We start from the raw sequence: 17,117 nt of genomic DNA, 5'->3' as shown, positions 1-17,117 counted from the left end.
AGCTTCTGTCTAAGTAGCTTTAACCATAGATATTTAAACTAGCCTGTGACAGTCTAAATTCTGAGAATAATAGTTAATATGGTTAAAGTTTGAAAGTACATTTATTTTTAACTTCAAAAGTTTAAAAACAACACAAAATATAACCTCCAAAGATAATTGTATTTTAACAGAACACTCATAAGGAGAGGGAATACTCCAGTATAAATATTCTTCTGCTATAGTCAGTCACCATTTTAGTTTTGCTATATTTTCTGATGTCATCCAAATGGTTTTTCTATTCTATACTTACTAGGTTATTTTAGCATAGTCTTCTCTACAGAAAAAAAGAAAATAAACTGAATTATAAATGATACCATTAACACTAGCTACAGAAGAATTAAAAAAAGCTTGAAAATATGAAATCAATGACAGAGGAAGAGCAGATTTTCATCAAACCAAATGTAAAGAAAACAAAACAGTCTAGGAAGCACTCAGCCATACCCAAAATGCATTTGTGCATATAATGTTTTAGACTTTAGCCAAAGTCAACCACCTTTTTTTATATTAAAATGAATTTTGTCTAATAAAAATACTGATTCAGTAGATATTGGTATTTCCTTTCCAATTCTTGCTGAGGGTCAGCCAAAAGTAAAAAATAATTTACCTGTACCAATAGCTTCCAAAGAATTTTCCTGGACTCATAACCACATACTTACTTGTATTTCCTTTTTCTAGACATTTGAAGAACATTTGAAGTAGTCAGTTTTCAGTAACCCAGAGTGTGACAGGGTATTTAGTACCTAACAAGCATACACAAGCTTCTGCTTTCTTCCCTAGACTTGTATCAAGAGACAGAGAAGAAGGGCAAAGGCCTTTGAGTGAAGGAATTTGTATCCAAATGGAAAATTACTTAATTCTACTGCATTGGTAGTAGAATGTGCAAGATAAATTGACACTTTATCTACAGAGTTTCACTGTAAGTTCTTTCTTCTGTTTTCTCACTCTCTCAACTTCAAAGAAAACTTGTTCCCATCTGTTCCCATTGCCCCCTAGTCCAACCCATGACCATATACATTTGTGTCAAACTACTTATACTCCTACAGCCTCCTGGGATAGGAAAGAGAAGGAATCAAATAATAAACACGTAACTAATAAAAGAATAATTCTTCTTGTTATCAGCTTTTGTACAGGGATCAGAAAAACAACACCAGTTTCAAGGAAAACCCTTTGCTGCTGCTGTTGCTTTAAGCTGAAGCACATATTTTACAAACAGATCACAGGAAAAGAACACAACTAAGAAGCAAACAAAGACATTGGTATCCAAGATACCTAATTTGGCCTTAAACAAAAAGATGTTTTCCTCACATCTTTTACATTACATTATCATCACTTTTCATTGACTATTTTTCCTAATATTTCAAATGAGCTACAGAAAACATAAATGTTAGAGGGGTAGAGTCCCTTGGTAATCTAACAAGTTTTTATAAAATATATCTGCAGTTATTAATAAGATATTATTGGCCATTTACTTCCATCAGTGCCATCAAACTTGATGCAGAATCCTGCAGTACATGATATAAGTGTTTGACTTGCACTGCATCACTCCCTATTTATACTGGGGCACATATTCCACTGAACCATGTATTTTTCCTCAATTTCAAGCTAAAAAATCTCCTGAACTACTTGCACTAAAGAAAAATAATAATTAACCTGAAGCAGACACCAGCAGTATGGAAAATTTCAGCCCAAAATGTTCTTACTTATAAGCAACCGAAAACAGAATTATAGTGGAAAGCATTAGACTACCTTAACTATAGGCATTGGTGCCAAATCCACACATAAAACAGATTTCACAAGTATTCTAAGCATTGATTAATGCTTTTCAGTCCCCAGATATCTTATACACTTACAATGGTAGCATGGAAAGTCTAATCAAGCCTAGCACCAAAATGTTGAGTACAGTACACCCTTCTCAGAGTCCCTTTCCCTTTTAATGACACTTCTAGAGGCTGTCTTTCTGGTAGTTACAGGAAACTTCCCACTACCTTAAGATCCCAGTTTCCACATGATTTCCTTTGACATAACTAAAAAATGAGTGACAGTGAACATTATTAATGCTCTTTATTATTAAAATAGTTAATATTATACATATCAGTCATCTTTCAAGAGGCAAGGGGATATTTTTCAATCTTCTGGCAGTTATAGCTAATACATTTGAATTTTCCTCACTACAAAAAATTACATAAACCATATCTGACTTCCCTCTCTAAGCCACCCTTCTATGAAACTTCCAAATTGAAATTTTTGCCAATTCAATTTCTATTTAATCTGCTAATTTTAAGGCCTAATGAATGTGATTGGTTTTATTTGTTTTAATACCAAATTTATGCAGCACTGAATTTAGGTTGCCTTTACTTTTACAACACACATAGTGCTGTCAGAGTACAGAATTAAAAGTTGAAAACTTTATCCCAAGAATTCATGTCTGATTATGAAGCAGCATGGTTGCATCACACCCACTTTGGCTCTCTTCTGACTGCTACTAGGATTCTCCTCTGTATCAACAATATCAATAATTACATTTCCTGTTTGTGTGTTGTAAAGGACCTTCAACCAGATTTTTGTACCAGATGTACCAATCATACCCAAAATTCAGCTACTGTCAGGAATTGAGACCAAGAGGTACACATAGAGAAAATAAAAACCCTGGGGATATAAAACTATATATATTCACTTTTAGCACCTCACTGCTGCATGAATTCCAAAATAATATTGGGTATTCATATCTACTTAAGCTTCCTGTTTTGTCTATGTTGAACATGGAGTATCTTTTTTTAAATTAATTTTCTTAACCAAAAAGGCTAACTTCTCACACTTCCTCCTATCTCTCAAAAATATCAGCAAAATTCAATGTTAACACAGTAACAAATTAGAGACTCAAAATTCAGTTTGAAAAAAAAATGTTGTTCAGTATGAGTTAAATAACATCTATAGCCATCAGAAAATCTTCCACCTCTCTCAGCTGCTAATCTAGTTTTGTGGTGGTCAGGTCTGAGGCATAGTAGTCTAGATAAGCAATAGCCTGAACTGATCAAAAAGCACAAAAAAACCCCATTAATTTGCTTATACTCGCATAACTATGGTTCATAAAATAACCTACAAAGGCCAAGATTTTCAGTCATCTTCAAAGGTATACCCAAAGAGACATAAGTAACAGCATACCCAAATTCATGACTGTTTGATCAAGAAATCAATATTTCTCTGTCCACTTCTAGGAAAATGGGCCTAAAAGCCAACCACACTACTAAGGAATCAAAAAACCTCGGGCTCAAGACTAAAACAAAACTATAGTTTCTCTTTGGAAAGGGGTAGATTTTCTCCATCAACAGCTGGCAGAAAGGCTGTCACAGTCTGTCATTCATTCTCTGCTATGGATTTTGTTCTGCCAAGCAATGTCAGTGCTGCCTTCTCCACAGTAAACATTACTAGTGCTGTTTTCTCCAGATGTTTCCTGTTAAAGCCTATCTTGATTAAACAGTATAGACACATAAAATAAAACTGGAGTAATATATTACTGGAATACCAATCACACTAAAAACCAAAACACTTCAGATAGTTACTACCACTGCTTCATCTAATACATTCTGTTCTGCAAGCCCTGTAGTACGACGTATAGACCAAGACAACAAATACAATACAGTACCAACATCACACATTTCTAAAAGTAATTTTCCAGTAAAGAAAATATCCTTCTCTTTTCTCCACATAAATTATTAAAGCATACTTTATCATATATAAAATATACCTAATTTAAACCTCAGTGATGCCTCCAAGATACCCTACCAAGAGATATGGAACAAAGCATTCTAGACTATTAACTAGTCCTATCTCTTCCATTTACATACAACTATATCAGAATATCTTTGCCAATTCCCATATTTGTAGTCTTTTACTTAACATTACTAGTACCTAAAACCTTCTAATGAAGTGGGCTATTAAAGGGAGAAAATTGACCACACAACTTTATCATTCACATATGGGGTTTCCTGAGGTGTTTCTTCTTTGGTATCATTTTATGCCATTTTTAACCAAATCAGATGCAGCTTTTAAGTTTATCACACCACAGACACAAGGATGGAAGTATTTCACATAAAGAAGATCAGAGCAGCTGTCACAAGAGTAACAAACAGAGACAGGCCTCATCTAAACTCTTAGACAAGAGGAGAGAAGAAAGATACCATTGCCAATCTCCACTTTATAAATCAGAATAGAGCCACAGAAAGACCAAGTGAATAATAATATATTTATGGGGGCTGAGAAATACAATCTTCCTGGCAATGATTACATTAGGAAGTAGTGCACTGCAAGGTAGATGTACAGAACAAAAGAATGCTGGCAGCCCAACTCCCAAATGTATTTTTCTGTTAGTAAAACATTACAGTATATTCCTCAGCAGCACACAGATATTTTATTTGTAATATCAATCTCTGTAGCTACTTAAACTAAGGTGTCATCTACAAACAATTTCTACAGTTTGTGTTATGTCTGATGCAGAATCTTGAATCTGAAAATCACTCAGCCTGCAAAAAATATCAGGTCTGGGTTTGCATCCAGCCACCACTCACAGGTTTGCAAAATTCTTTGGATTTGCCCCCAGACCAGTATCACTTGCAAAATGAGAACATATTCTAAAACCAATTTTGTATGAAGGTTAATATTCAGAGGCTCACAAGTGGTTATTAGACTGATGCTATGTATAAGAATCAAATTGTTTTATCCTGTGTCTCCTGATACTCCTTTTAATGATACTGCCCTATGAGCTACTGCTTCAAGCTTTGTTGCCTTCACAGTAGGAAGGCATAAATTTAATCTTGGATTTAAAATGTTTCGAAGACAGTGTTGTAAGCAAAATCCTAGACTTTGTTGAAAAGTGTAAAAAAGAAGGGAAGAGAATGTCATCCATTACCCATGTATTTTTGTTAATCATGCAGCAACCTGCTATGAGAAAAACTTCTGAGTTTGTGATATGGGTCAATCTGTGTGAACACAGGCTTTGAGATTTGGCATGGACAGAGTTTTATATTAGAAAATTCAATTTCAGCACTAGGGTCAAAATGTGGCTCTTCGAGTGTACATTTCAAAGAGAGGTAGCAAGAATGAGTACAAAAGCAATTAAAGAGTCAAATATTTATTTCTTCATTCCCTACTTCATTTCTGGAAACTTGGAATTTAGTCAGAGAGCCCTAAGGTCTTCAAAGACAAATATTAAGTGGCTAACTATATAGAAAGTAAAACAGCTAACTAGAACTACATAGCACAGAAAGAAAATTAGCTCTTTTTATTATAAAAAGTAGCATCTCACATTGTCCAGATATTTCTTGTCTTTTTACACTAAAATTGCTTTAGTCAACAAATTTTTAGGTAAACAGTTTGGTACAGACTCCAGCAAAATTAAAATCTAAACCAAATTAAGGTATATTAAGGTCCAATGTCCTTGATAATATTGATAGTAAGAAATCTGAGACTGTCCACTTGTAAAGTGGTTAGAAATTACAATATTATGTGTATTCAGTTAAACGAAAGTTTGACATTAGAAGTGTTACCATTTTATATTTTCTAGTACAACTAATTACAGAAAGGACAATCACAGTCCAAAACCAGCATTCTGGTTACTTGCTTTTCAGACTGTCAGGTCCTACACAGGTCTTGTTAAAGGTTTTCTTACGGAAGTTGGAGTAATCAGGAAACACTTTCGACCCCAATTTACAGTATGTACAAATCTCACACTAACACACACCAGAGCAACTAAAATAAAACCACGTGGCAACTTCAGCCAAACAAATTACATCAAGCTCCTATATAGAATAAGTCATACACCCTCCAAAGTAGGTAGACAGAAAAGGCAGGCAGAATTTTTATCTCTTTTTTTACAGTAACATTTTGGTTTGCTGTTTCCATGTCCTGTAGGAATGTGATTTTGCTATTAATGTGTAGACAACATATTCTTCTCTGTCAAATACTTCAGATATTGTGAAATACAAAAGGCAGCTTAGGGTCAACATCTCTCAATTATATTCCAATTATGCCTCTTTTGGGTTTAAAATCAACCACATTTGTTAACTACAGCACTTGATAAAGTAAACTCCAAGATGAATGAAAATGCAGTTGCTTCTCAGTGGAAAGGTACATAACCTGTTTCCAGAATGCTCTCTTTAGAGATAACTGTATCCACACTGCCAACTTTTTTATACAATTTATTCCAGCAGACATTCATTCATATAATCTTCAGAAATATGAGACTTCTTGATACTATTAAAACTGTCCCAGTTGCACATTAAGCCATCTGTCAGGATGCTATTAGTTGAGAAATAAGAATGGACTATTTGAAACAGAAATTTGAATGCTGCACTGAAAGGACACACAAAAGTATATCCAGCCTCAATACTTTAAAGGGAAGCCTCCTAGAAAATGCCCCAAAACTGCATTTTGTCCTAAAAGAACAGTATAAGCAAGAGTCCAAAACTTGACTCAGTTTTCCTGAGGGGACAAGAAGAACAGTGGAAGTTCTCTATAGACATAGGATGCAAATTATGCAAAATTCCAACCCTGGAGCCACACTAAAAAGTATTGAATGGCACTGTGCCCACCAGGGACCACATGCCAATGGCAGCAGGATGTTTGCCAGCTATTCAGCTTCCTTTGATGACCCACCATGTGCCAAGAATTTGGAGGAAGGATAAAATCATGCTGTCTTTTTCTTGAATCAGCACTAATTCCAAACAAATATCTTAGTGTAAAAGATAAGACAAAAAGGTCTTGTGACTGCACCTATTTTTATACAATTCAAAAGATTAATTAGTAACCTCAAATAAATATTTTAGTACATTATATATATCATGACCTGAGATGAATATTATATGCATTTCTTCCAAGACATAGCAAAAAGCCCTTCTTTTCTATTGTAAGCTACATTATGAAATGCTATTTACCAAAAACTTGAAAAATATATTTTATCATGAAAATGTCAAGAACACAACACCAATTGCCAAACTGTAATCTGCCAATAAAATCTCTGAACTTCACACATTATTTGAGCCAGTACTTCAAAACTTGCCAGAAGATTCCTCTTATTCTGAATTTGAGGTTGACCAGGAACTCGGTGTCACGTTCCGATGATTAAACTAGAAATACCTAAAACAAATTTCAACAGCATTCCTACCCAGCTGTTTTTTAAAAGGATGTGTTTGCAATGAACCCAACCTCAGACCAGTTTCAAAGGCATATAGTACAAGTCAGCAATCTTCCATCTCTTCACAAACAGCAAGACAAATATTCTGCCAACAATGCAGGCATTACTGAGTTAAAAACTCAAAAAGGTAGCGATACATGTGTACTCGGGATTCATTTCTAAATAATTTAAATATTGACATTGATTCAGAAGAGAACCTGTCTGGAGAGAAAACATACACACAAAGGGTCCAAAAATTTCTAATTCCAGTTGAATGACTTCTCATGTTTTATTCAGCTGATTGGTTCATAAGAAAGCCATACTAGAAGATTCATCACCCTGTATTTGGGAGCTTAAGTAAATTAATTTGTATTTGCTACAGAGTTCCTACTGGACAGATATCTATATGACACGTAAAACTGTGCTAGAGGGAACACCATTCTCCTCACCTTTGATGGCACATGACAATTCAGAGTCAAATATTATGGAAACCTACTATTACAGAAAAAATCTCCTAACAGGTATTTTGAGTGCTAAGATTTAGCTGCTCTAGGATTTTTCAGACAAAATAATTATGAATCATATGCAACTGCTACATGTGAAAGAACTATATGGAAGTACCATAGATTCCAGTAATGCACATTAAGATGAATCCTAGAACGCTCTGAAAACGTTCTTTTAAGATACAATATGAGTAGTTCCTGTAGTTTAGGAGGAAAATAAGCAAAAACTACTTACATATTTGTCATCTGATCCACTGGCTATAAAGCGTCCACAGGGAGACACCGCAATTCCACATGGATAGCAGCGGCTACTGTGCCCTTCAAAACGACGTTCACACCTACAGAGAAGTTTCTGTGTTATTAATACCAACTAAAAATAACGTCTTTTACTGCCATTTTCATGAAATCCTCCTGGTATCATGTTTTTCTTAGTCTACCAATTCACTAAGGCAAATCCACAAATCAAGTTTTAAATATATCAGCAGTAGAATTTTGTCAGAACAGGAAGACAAAGAATGTTAATGACTAAAAATAAAATGAACAGAAAAAATTGCCTCAGGACAATGACCAAACCCATGCTTTGGCCTAGTTTAGATTACAGGGATAGAAACATCATTAATAATTAGAAAGGAGGAGCTCTGATGCCTATCAGTTAGCTAAGGGGAAGGTGTTGTGAAAATCTGCTCCATGAAGATTTATAAATCTCCCTCAAGTTATTCATATCAAATGAAGATGCAGTATGTGGAATCATGACAAAAATCGCTTGCTTTTCTCACACCCAAATCTGAATATTTAACCTTTGTTGTCTATTTATATTTCTACTCCATACATTCATTTAATGTGTATGGTAAGTCAAGAAAGATAATATCCAAACATTCCAAAGTGAAAAATCTCTCTCTCTGTTATATAATAGTATGTAACTTATCTGTGTTAAAACAGTCTAAAGGAAGGAATAGATTTTAAATTAATGCAATAAATTAATTTATTACTTTTCATGTAGAATAAGTTTTAAATAGTTGAGCACAATTGGGCCATTTAAAAAATTTTAATGAGTTGAAGATTATTATCCACCTAAAAAGCACCACATGGTTGTAAAGAACTGATAGCTTCGCAGTCAGCACAAAACTAATGTTAAAACAAATTATTTCACGTTTTCCTCAATATTAAGACATTTTAATACAAGTTTCAACACCATTCAGAGCTGTCATTTACATATGTATACCTCATTTCAGAAGTCTGTTTTTATACCTTTGAAGTATTTTTTTTAAATAGACTTATAATAACCTATATTCTTCTTTTGTCTTTATTATGAATGCTGTCAACCTACCCTTCTTACAAAACAAATTCACATACTTCACCATAGTGAAGATGTCATATATATATTTTTTTTAATGCATGCTAGATCCAGGAACAAATTTGAAATAGTAAAATCTCCTGCCAACTCCTGTGTTATACATGTTTTCCTGGCCAGTGAAATCACAGAAGCTATGTAAATTCAATCAACTGAACCGATAGCTCTAAATTTTTATACCATATTGCTCTGTTGTAGACACACATGGATGCATAAGAATGCACTAAATGCCAAGCTGGTTTCATTCACCCGGGTGAAACAAATACATTCTTTGTAACTGATCTAATTGCTATCTCTTCTCAAAGCATAAAAGAGACACTTTTGAATGCATGAAAAGACATCACTTTATAGAGCCTAACTCTGAACTTTACTATATTCTGTATAACAAAACTACTGATATTAACAGACTTTTTGAGCATACAGTAACCAGACACTTCACCTCAGACAAGTTCTATCCTGAAACTGCTAAAATAACCCAACTTATGGGAACACTACAGTTCAAGAGAAGCAACTTATGAAGAGAGCCAATTACTGTGACTTTGTAAAAACATTTTTCAACTTCATTTTTTTCACAAGAATATTCAGAGACTTTCAGTAACCAATGGCCACATTTAGTCTATTGAATAATCTGCCTCTGTTCAAGCCTCCTATTTACAGCAAAGGAGAATACTATCTACCTCAGTCTCCTCAGCATTTTCCTCCTCAGTGAGGCTTCCACACAACATTATATATTGTGTAAACTTCTACAACTTAGCCTTGAGTCCCAGTTGCACTGTTTGCAAATTTCAGGGAGACTTTTTTTTCTGAGTGACTTCTTATAGAGAATTTAAGGAAAAAATTCTCTTTAATCTTGTAAGATACATCAGTATCATGTGAAAGAAACTTCTTCATGAGAAAAATAAGCAAAATTCATATCCACTGTCCCTCCCAAAGCTGTTTTCAGGTTCACCATTCTTCCTTAAGTAGAGCACTGGTCATCAGGACTACTTCTAAGTGTTTAAGACCTCATTGTCAGGGCCTGTAAAATATAACTTCCTCAATGGGGTCTTCTTCACAGAAGAGCCTTCTAATTAAATGCTGCAAAAAACTTCCTTTCAAAAGAAACATCTCTGTATTTGTGACCAATAACTCAAAAGTTTCACCTATAAACAGATATGTAAGAACTAACAGGATTCCAAGGTTTTCACCGATCTTTTCTCTGCTATACCACAGCAATATAACGCGATGTCTCAGTCATAGAGTAGTGCCCTTTTTCTTGTGCTAGTGCAGCCACAGTAATAACCAATACCCTGGATTCTATTTTCTTGTTTTCTTGTTCAACTTTTCCATTATATCAGGATATACGTTCCACTACAAGTTCAGCTACTTCCCCAACCCCTCAAAATCCTACTTAAAAAGACATTAAAAAAAACTGATTCCAATTAAACTTTCCACAGAATTAAGTAGAAATTTTGTTACTCAATCTATTAACTCAAGATATTTAGAGGTATCACAGCAATGGGAAAGAAAAAGTGGACAAAAAAAAATCATAGTATTATTAGATAGATACTATGTGTATGATTTTAGCTTATTTTAGGCATTATCTTCTTTCAGGCATTTTTTTAAGTAGCAACAGGTGGTGATCCAAATTATTTTGGATATTGCAGGCTTTACATGGCCAGCTGGCATGCTCTCCAGCCTCCTAAGAATGCTTTTCTGGTCAGAGCTTTTCAGGGGTTACCATGACAAACATCTGGTAATTGCATGGGACAGCAAAGAGCCAAGTTTTCCCTATGTTCTTCATTGTACATCTTTTAGTCTACATTCCAAAATATGTATCTTTTTATGTTGCAAAAAACTTGAACACTATTAGGAAAAAAATACAATTTTCTTCTGTCTTTGGAAGAGAAAGAATGTGTATCTCTTTATAAATAAAAGAATACTCTCACAAAGAATTCCATCTCATTCTACTTGATGCATTAAAAAAAACAAAACTGCAAACAAAAGTTGTTGTTTTGTTTTTTTTTTTAAACCACTTTCATTTGTATTCTGTTACTTTGTGCCAGAGCTCTGGTATTTGTTCACAGCCCCTTCAGTACCAGCAGATCTACTGAGGCTCTGCAAAATGTGAGTGAGTATAACTTGACAGCAGTAGTAGCTACCTTAGATGTACTGAACACATGGGTTTCATTTAATTGAAACACCAAACCCTTCACATAGGAGTTCCCAATGTTTTTACCATAGCATCCAGCAGGGACCACATCCCTGCGTTCCCCATCCTCTCTACTTTCATGCATCTCCAGCCCCAAACTTGGAGGAGCTCCAGACACTTTTATCCCTCAGAATCTGGATAGCTAGACTCAAAAGCTCCAAGGGGAAAAAAAAAAAAAAAAGAAAAAAAAAAGAAAAAAAAAGAAAAAAAAAAAAGGCAAACCATAGGCAAACCTTTATCTCTGAAGAATCCAAGAAGTAACCAAATTCTGAGTATGTGTATATTTGTATCTTGCTTAGGATGATGTCAAGCAGCTAGTTCACAGTGAAGATGCAAATTGAAAAATCTCAAAATTCTAACTGTATGTCTGACTCTAAGGTCTCAAAGTGCAAATGTGAGAAACAGTATGAGTTCCCTGTGGCTGCAAGAATTCTGCTAAAATATGGTGCCAGAGGAGCTTATGATCTAGTGGCACAGCATCCTAACACTATTTGGAGATTTTGCCTTAATGTCTAATACTACCTTCATACAATTGGCAGATTTGTTCAGAGGCTGAAGGAAGGTGAAACTCAGAGTGTGAGTCAGAGGCAGGCAGTTCCTACCACCATAGGTGTTAGTGGATTGGGTGTTGGGAGCTCTTCCTAACACTTCATCCCTGCTATTCTTATTACCTGTGACAGTCATCTAGCACCTACTACATCTACCTCCTCACACTACATATCAGCATCCCAGACCTCCAGGGTTAGAACAGACCCTTCCCTGCTCTCTCCATTTCTGGGTAGGTAATAAGCACAGCACATCTGACAGCATAGCACAACTGTCTATTTCTGCCTTCCAAATTAATTTTCAATTTCAGCTGTTATTATACACCTTGCTCTCTTACTCAATATCACATCAGCTCCCCCAGAAAGCTTCTAACACCCTACCATTTCTGTGGAAAGTAAAAAAACCAAAATGCTATTTTCATAGAATCAAAAAGTGACATAATGGCTGAGGTTGTTAGGCAACTTTGGAGGTCATCTTATCTAACCTCACTGCTCACATAGAACCAGTGTGGCTTCACCAATGCTAAACAGAGCAGAGGTATCACCACCCACAACCTGTTGGCAGCACTCTTCCTGATACAGCCCAGGATAAGCCTTCTTTGCCTCAAGGGCACATTTCTGGCTCACATTCATCTTCGTCTCCTTTTTTGCAAAGCTGGTTTCCATCTAATTGCCCACTCATCATATATTGGTGCCTGGGGGTTGCATTTGGTGCCAAGAGGACTTTGCACTTCCCCTTGCTGAACTTCATAAGTCTTCTACCAGCTCATTTCTACAGACTTCTACAGACTGAAGCAGGAGCAGAGTTCATGGGTGGGATTCCAAGGCTGGTCAGGGCAATTAAGCCCCAGTCATGCAGTAAGGATACTCACACTGCATCTTGTAACTTGAGTAAATATGCACCTGAAAATCTGATGTCAAGCCACGTCACATAATTACTGACACAAAAAGGATGAAGCTTTATGGCATGATGCCTTTAGCCATAATTTATTGATGAGCAAGGAAGGTCCACATTGGTGCCTAAAAGCTTTATAGGGGATCTGAAATCTGCCTTGAAGAAGAAAATTTTACACTACTTCACATTCTAAAACCTCTCTTGAGGGAGAGGACTACTTGAAATGGCTCATGCAAGAGCCAGAAAATGGGACACACAATTTTTCTCATCATCCAGTCATGAAACTATCTGTATTCATGTAACTTTGCTAGTGAGCTGGTGCTACTAAGAGTTTAGTGAATATTCTAAATGCATTTAATGAAGTGAAGGGTGCAACCCTATAAATTTATGGTTTCCTCCTAACAGAATTAATGAAATGTCCTTTCTTCTGGACATTTAAAGCACAGAATTATCTAATCTAAAAGTGGGAGGAAATGAGAAATAGAAAGGATTCAGACTAGTAAAGCAGAATTTAAGACTGTCATATGAAATTTAAGTGATATATGAACATATTAAAACAACTGGTATTTAGTCTAGCCTGATACTTCCTGTTATGAGTTTACTGCATAAGGGAATTGAATGTTCATTAATTCCTAAGTTTCTACATTCTCTCTATGCATTGGTTTTACAGCACTAGGATGCCAAAGTACATCTCATTGCCATGCATGTTCATGTGCATAACCACTAAACACAGGTGGGACTGGCAGACAAGGAGGCTCAGTGCATTGGAATTTTCTGATCTATCTGGTCTCTGTGGCTTAAAGGACTCAGCAACTTGTGTCATTCCAATCCAGACTTTTCTGAGATATTAAATTTAATTGGTGGAGTGTTGCCTTCAGGGGAAGGCAAGGCGACCTGGTTTCAAGGAACAGCACGGCAGCCCAGTCTCCCCTGGGCCACTCGGGCCAACGACACACGCAGGCACCAGTGTGGTGGACGGTCGAAAGCATTTATTATCTTATCTCATGGGTTTAAATAGTCTTGGGGGACTGTGCTACGTCAGGGGGGGTTGGTAGGGTCTCTAGGGTTAGTCAGGAGTGGAAAACTACTGGGTTAGGTGTGGTTACATTCTTTGGGGTAAATGGATAACATGTTGCAGGGTGAGAGGGGGAAGGGGTCTTTCTTTCCGTCACATCCCGAAATCTTCCGTTCGCCTGTCCCTATCTACTACATCTCCCCCCTCCTTTTCATAAGTAACATGAGGTAGTCGTAGATATAGGCACTGGAGTGAGGTACAAACTTGTAACTTGGTAAGGAAAAAAGGGTTTTTGGTAAACCTGAGTAAATCTCGCAAGGTGAGTTTCGAAGGCTTTTTGCAGCTGACTGTGTTTGCACTTTTTGGTTTACAGCATTTGTTGCTGGCCTACAAACAGAATGTTCGCCCGTTCTAGACGGGCCTGAACAAATGAGACTAACTTGTTCAGCAGGCATGGTCCTATGGTAACAGCTAAAAGCAGTATTGCCAGTGGACCTACCAGGGCAGAAATTAAAGTGGTGAGCCAAGGTGATTGATTGAACCAGGATTCGAACCAGCTCTGCTGGGTTTCCTTGTCTCTCTTTCTTTGAGCCAGTCTATCTCGGAGTTCTGCCATGGAGTCTTTAACGACTCTTGTATGATCTGCATAAAAGCAGCATTCTTCTTTCAAAGCTGCACACAGTTCTCCTTGTTGCATGAACAAGAGGTCCAGTCCTCGCCTATTCTGTAAAACTACTTCTGAAAGCGAAGAGACTGATTTCTCTAGATAGGAGATGGATTTCTCGATCTTCTGCAGGTCTTCATCGATGGTTATTTGCAGCTGAGAGAGTCCGTGCTGTTGGGTTGCAATGGCTGAGACACCTGTGGCTGTACCAGCTGCTCCCAGGCCGAGCAGCATTGCGATAGTTATACCTGTGATTATTTCTCTTTTGTGCAGTCTGTCAGGTTCTTCGAAAAGGTGGTACACTTCTTCATTTGAGTGGTATAGGACCCTAGGAACAATCAGAACTTGGACACAGAAGTTAATAGAGTCATTAAATTTGGCAAGGAACACACAAGGACTCACTCCGGATCGCTGGTAAACCCACATCTCAGATGCGGATGGGACCACCCACTTACTGATCTTTCTGTTGGGCTTGACAACTTTAGTGCAGAAGTTGCTTTTCTGTTTTGCTAAAGTTGCATTACCAAAACATTTGCCTTGTCTTGTGATTTGACTCAGGGTGATTTTTCTGCGGGGAGTGTCCCATCTGCACTGCTGGGGGGCACTGGCTGTGGAGTAACTGAAGGGGGTGTCTAAAGCGATGCCTTCGTAGAAAGGGGGTTTAACATCATAACAAAGCCAACAGGAGTTAGTCAGGTTCGGTTTGGTTTCGTTTAGGGTTAGAAAGGTAGCTTCTAGTATATAAACACAGGGGTGTTCCACGGGCTGGTGGAGGGTTCTATGTGACCCTTTTGCAGCTTGAGGTCGACCAGTTCCAGCAAGGCTGCCATTCGAGGCTTTGACAGGGGCCACTGCTCGATCCATACGGGGTCTGGTGATTTCTAAGTCAGTTTGATTGGCAGCAGTGGGTGTACGGCAGTGGCCCTTATTATAAATTTGTAATCTTGACTCTTAACATAGCAAGGATGTCTCTTCCTATCAGGGGTGGAGAGTTTTGCAAAATGTAGGGGTGGATTGCTACTGTTTGTTCTGGTCCCTTTTTTGTATGAAGCGTTATGGCTACTAATTGGGTGCTTTTCCAAGCTCGGGACGGCCCTCCTACTCCGTTCACTGGGGGGACTTCTTTGCACTGCCAGTGTCGGGGCCACAGTGCTTGGGGAAAAATCGAGCAGTCTGCTCCTGTGTCTGCTCAAAACTGAAGCCCTATGACATGGGGGTCCTGACTGCCATAAAGGCGGCACGTCCCCCACACCTTCGGTGGCTCCTTCCCTATTTTCATGGCCAGGGCCACCCAGGGGTCCCGTTCTGGGGCGTCTCCTGCTGACCCTGCGGCACAGGCGCTGTTTGCGGCGGTAGTGGGTACGAAGGTACCGCAGGCTGTGTTGCGAAATTCGCTGGCGAGGGTACGAAGCTGGCTGCCTCCCGTGGGGGTATGGGGTATAAGGGCGCCCCGTCCCACTGGGGGTTGGCATAGATGGGCTGCCTTGCATTTGCAGCGGGAGGAGGCTGGGTGCAGCCCGCACGCCCCCTCCCTCTCCCGTTTCCCTGGGGCCGGGACCTGCATTCCTTGGCCAGATGCCCCTTCCTCCCGCAGCCCCAAACAGGCTCCTCTCGGGCGTGCTTGGGGTGGAGGCGCCGCGGCGGGCTGCCATGCCAGCTGGGGACAGCTCAGCGCAGGCTATTTTTATTTCTCCCCAGTCGGTAAACTGGGCTGGTTTGTATTGTGGCTGCTTTTCGGTGCGGCTTAAAGCTTTACTTGGTTTTGTTTTAAATTGCATTGGCTCTATTCTCTTCGTCTCAGAGTCCCAGCCGGCTCCCGGCAGCTCTTCCGAGCTGCCGGAGCTGCTGCCGGACTCAGAGTCGGAAGTCGAATGCCAGCGCACTTCCGGGGCTCGGTGCCGTTTTGTGCGGCTCCGACCCCGCTCCTCCCCCCGGGGGTGGCGCCGCTGCCGCCCCCCGGGCTCGCCCTGCCTCCTGCAGGGGGGTGTTTCTCCCTTATATGGTGGCAGCGTCAGGCGCGGCTGCCGATTGGCTCCGAGCCCTCTGCTGCTCTCCTCCTCTTTCTCCCGCACACGCGCATTAGCGAAACTCTGCGCCTCTGGGCTCTTTGCGCCGAGACTGCCCGCGCCCCGCCCCTCCCCTTGGCTGCCGGCGCCATTTTCAAAGGCGTATGGAGGCGGCGTGGGCAAGATCTCCTCCCGAGCCGCGGCTCCCGCGGCTCTGGCTTCCCCCGCCAGTCCCTGCCAAAAGAACTCTGCGCGCTGCTGCACCTCCGGTACCGGGTCATCGACCGGCGGTGGCGGGGCGGATGGGGAAGCCGCGGATTTTTGGGAGGTTTCCGCGGGGGGTCCCGGGCCCCCGCCCGGGGAGGGGGGCGACGCGCCGGGCCCCCCCGGATCCCCGCTCCCGGGCGGATCGCCCTCAGGGGTAGTTTGCGTTGCCGCTCCTACCCCTAGCTTGGGTGTAACCAATAAACACGTACGCGCTGCGCTCCATGTCTCTTGCTCTTCTATTGCTCTGCGCAGGGCTTTCTCTACTTTTCCCCACGCCTTAAGGTATTTGCCGCTGCCTGAGGATTTCGTGTCCTCGGCCAGCGCGGCTGTGCATTTTTCCCATATCTCCGGATGCAAAACATCCACAGGGCGTTCAATTGCCCCAAGCTCAAGCAGCCTTGCTATAGCAAGATAAAAGTCTTTGAGCTTACACTCAATTCCCCATTGCTTATGAACCTCACTTACGACCCTGG

At 39.5% G+C, this 17,117-nt stretch overlaps 1 protein-coding gene across 6 annotated transcripts in view; it reads right to left on the bottom strand.

Annotated features, from left to right (window-relative positions):
* Positions 1–17,117, bottom strand: part of WDR27 (WD repeat domain 27) — a 103,132-nt gene that overhangs the window by 52,425 nt on the left and 33,590 nt on the right. For 5 of the 6 annotated variants that reach the window (XR_014953826.1, XM_085575445.1, XM_085575446.1 and 2 more), the window contains one exon: positions 7,946–8,048. Coding sequence is in view for 3 of the 6 variants with exons in the window: in XM_085575445.1 (XP_085431571.1) it covers positions 7,946–8,048 (103 nt within the window). In the remaining 3 variants the exon portion in view is untranslated. Of the gene's footprint in view, positions 1–7,945; positions 8,049–17,117 lie in introns of those variants that run through there. The other variant, XM_085575448.1, reaches the window with a different exon arrangement.

The sequence above is a fragment of the Lonchura striata genome, chromosome 3 (genome assembly GCF_050655825.1).
Source record: "Lonchura striata isolate lonStrDom1 chromosome 3, ASM5065582v1, whole genome shotgun sequence".
In the NCBI taxonomy this organism is placed as follows: domain Eukaryota; kingdom Metazoa; phylum Chordata; class Aves; order Passeriformes; family Estrildidae; genus Lonchura; species Lonchura striata.
Note: the sequence above shows the minus strand (reverse complement) of the source record. Positions and strands in the feature narration are given on the sequence as shown.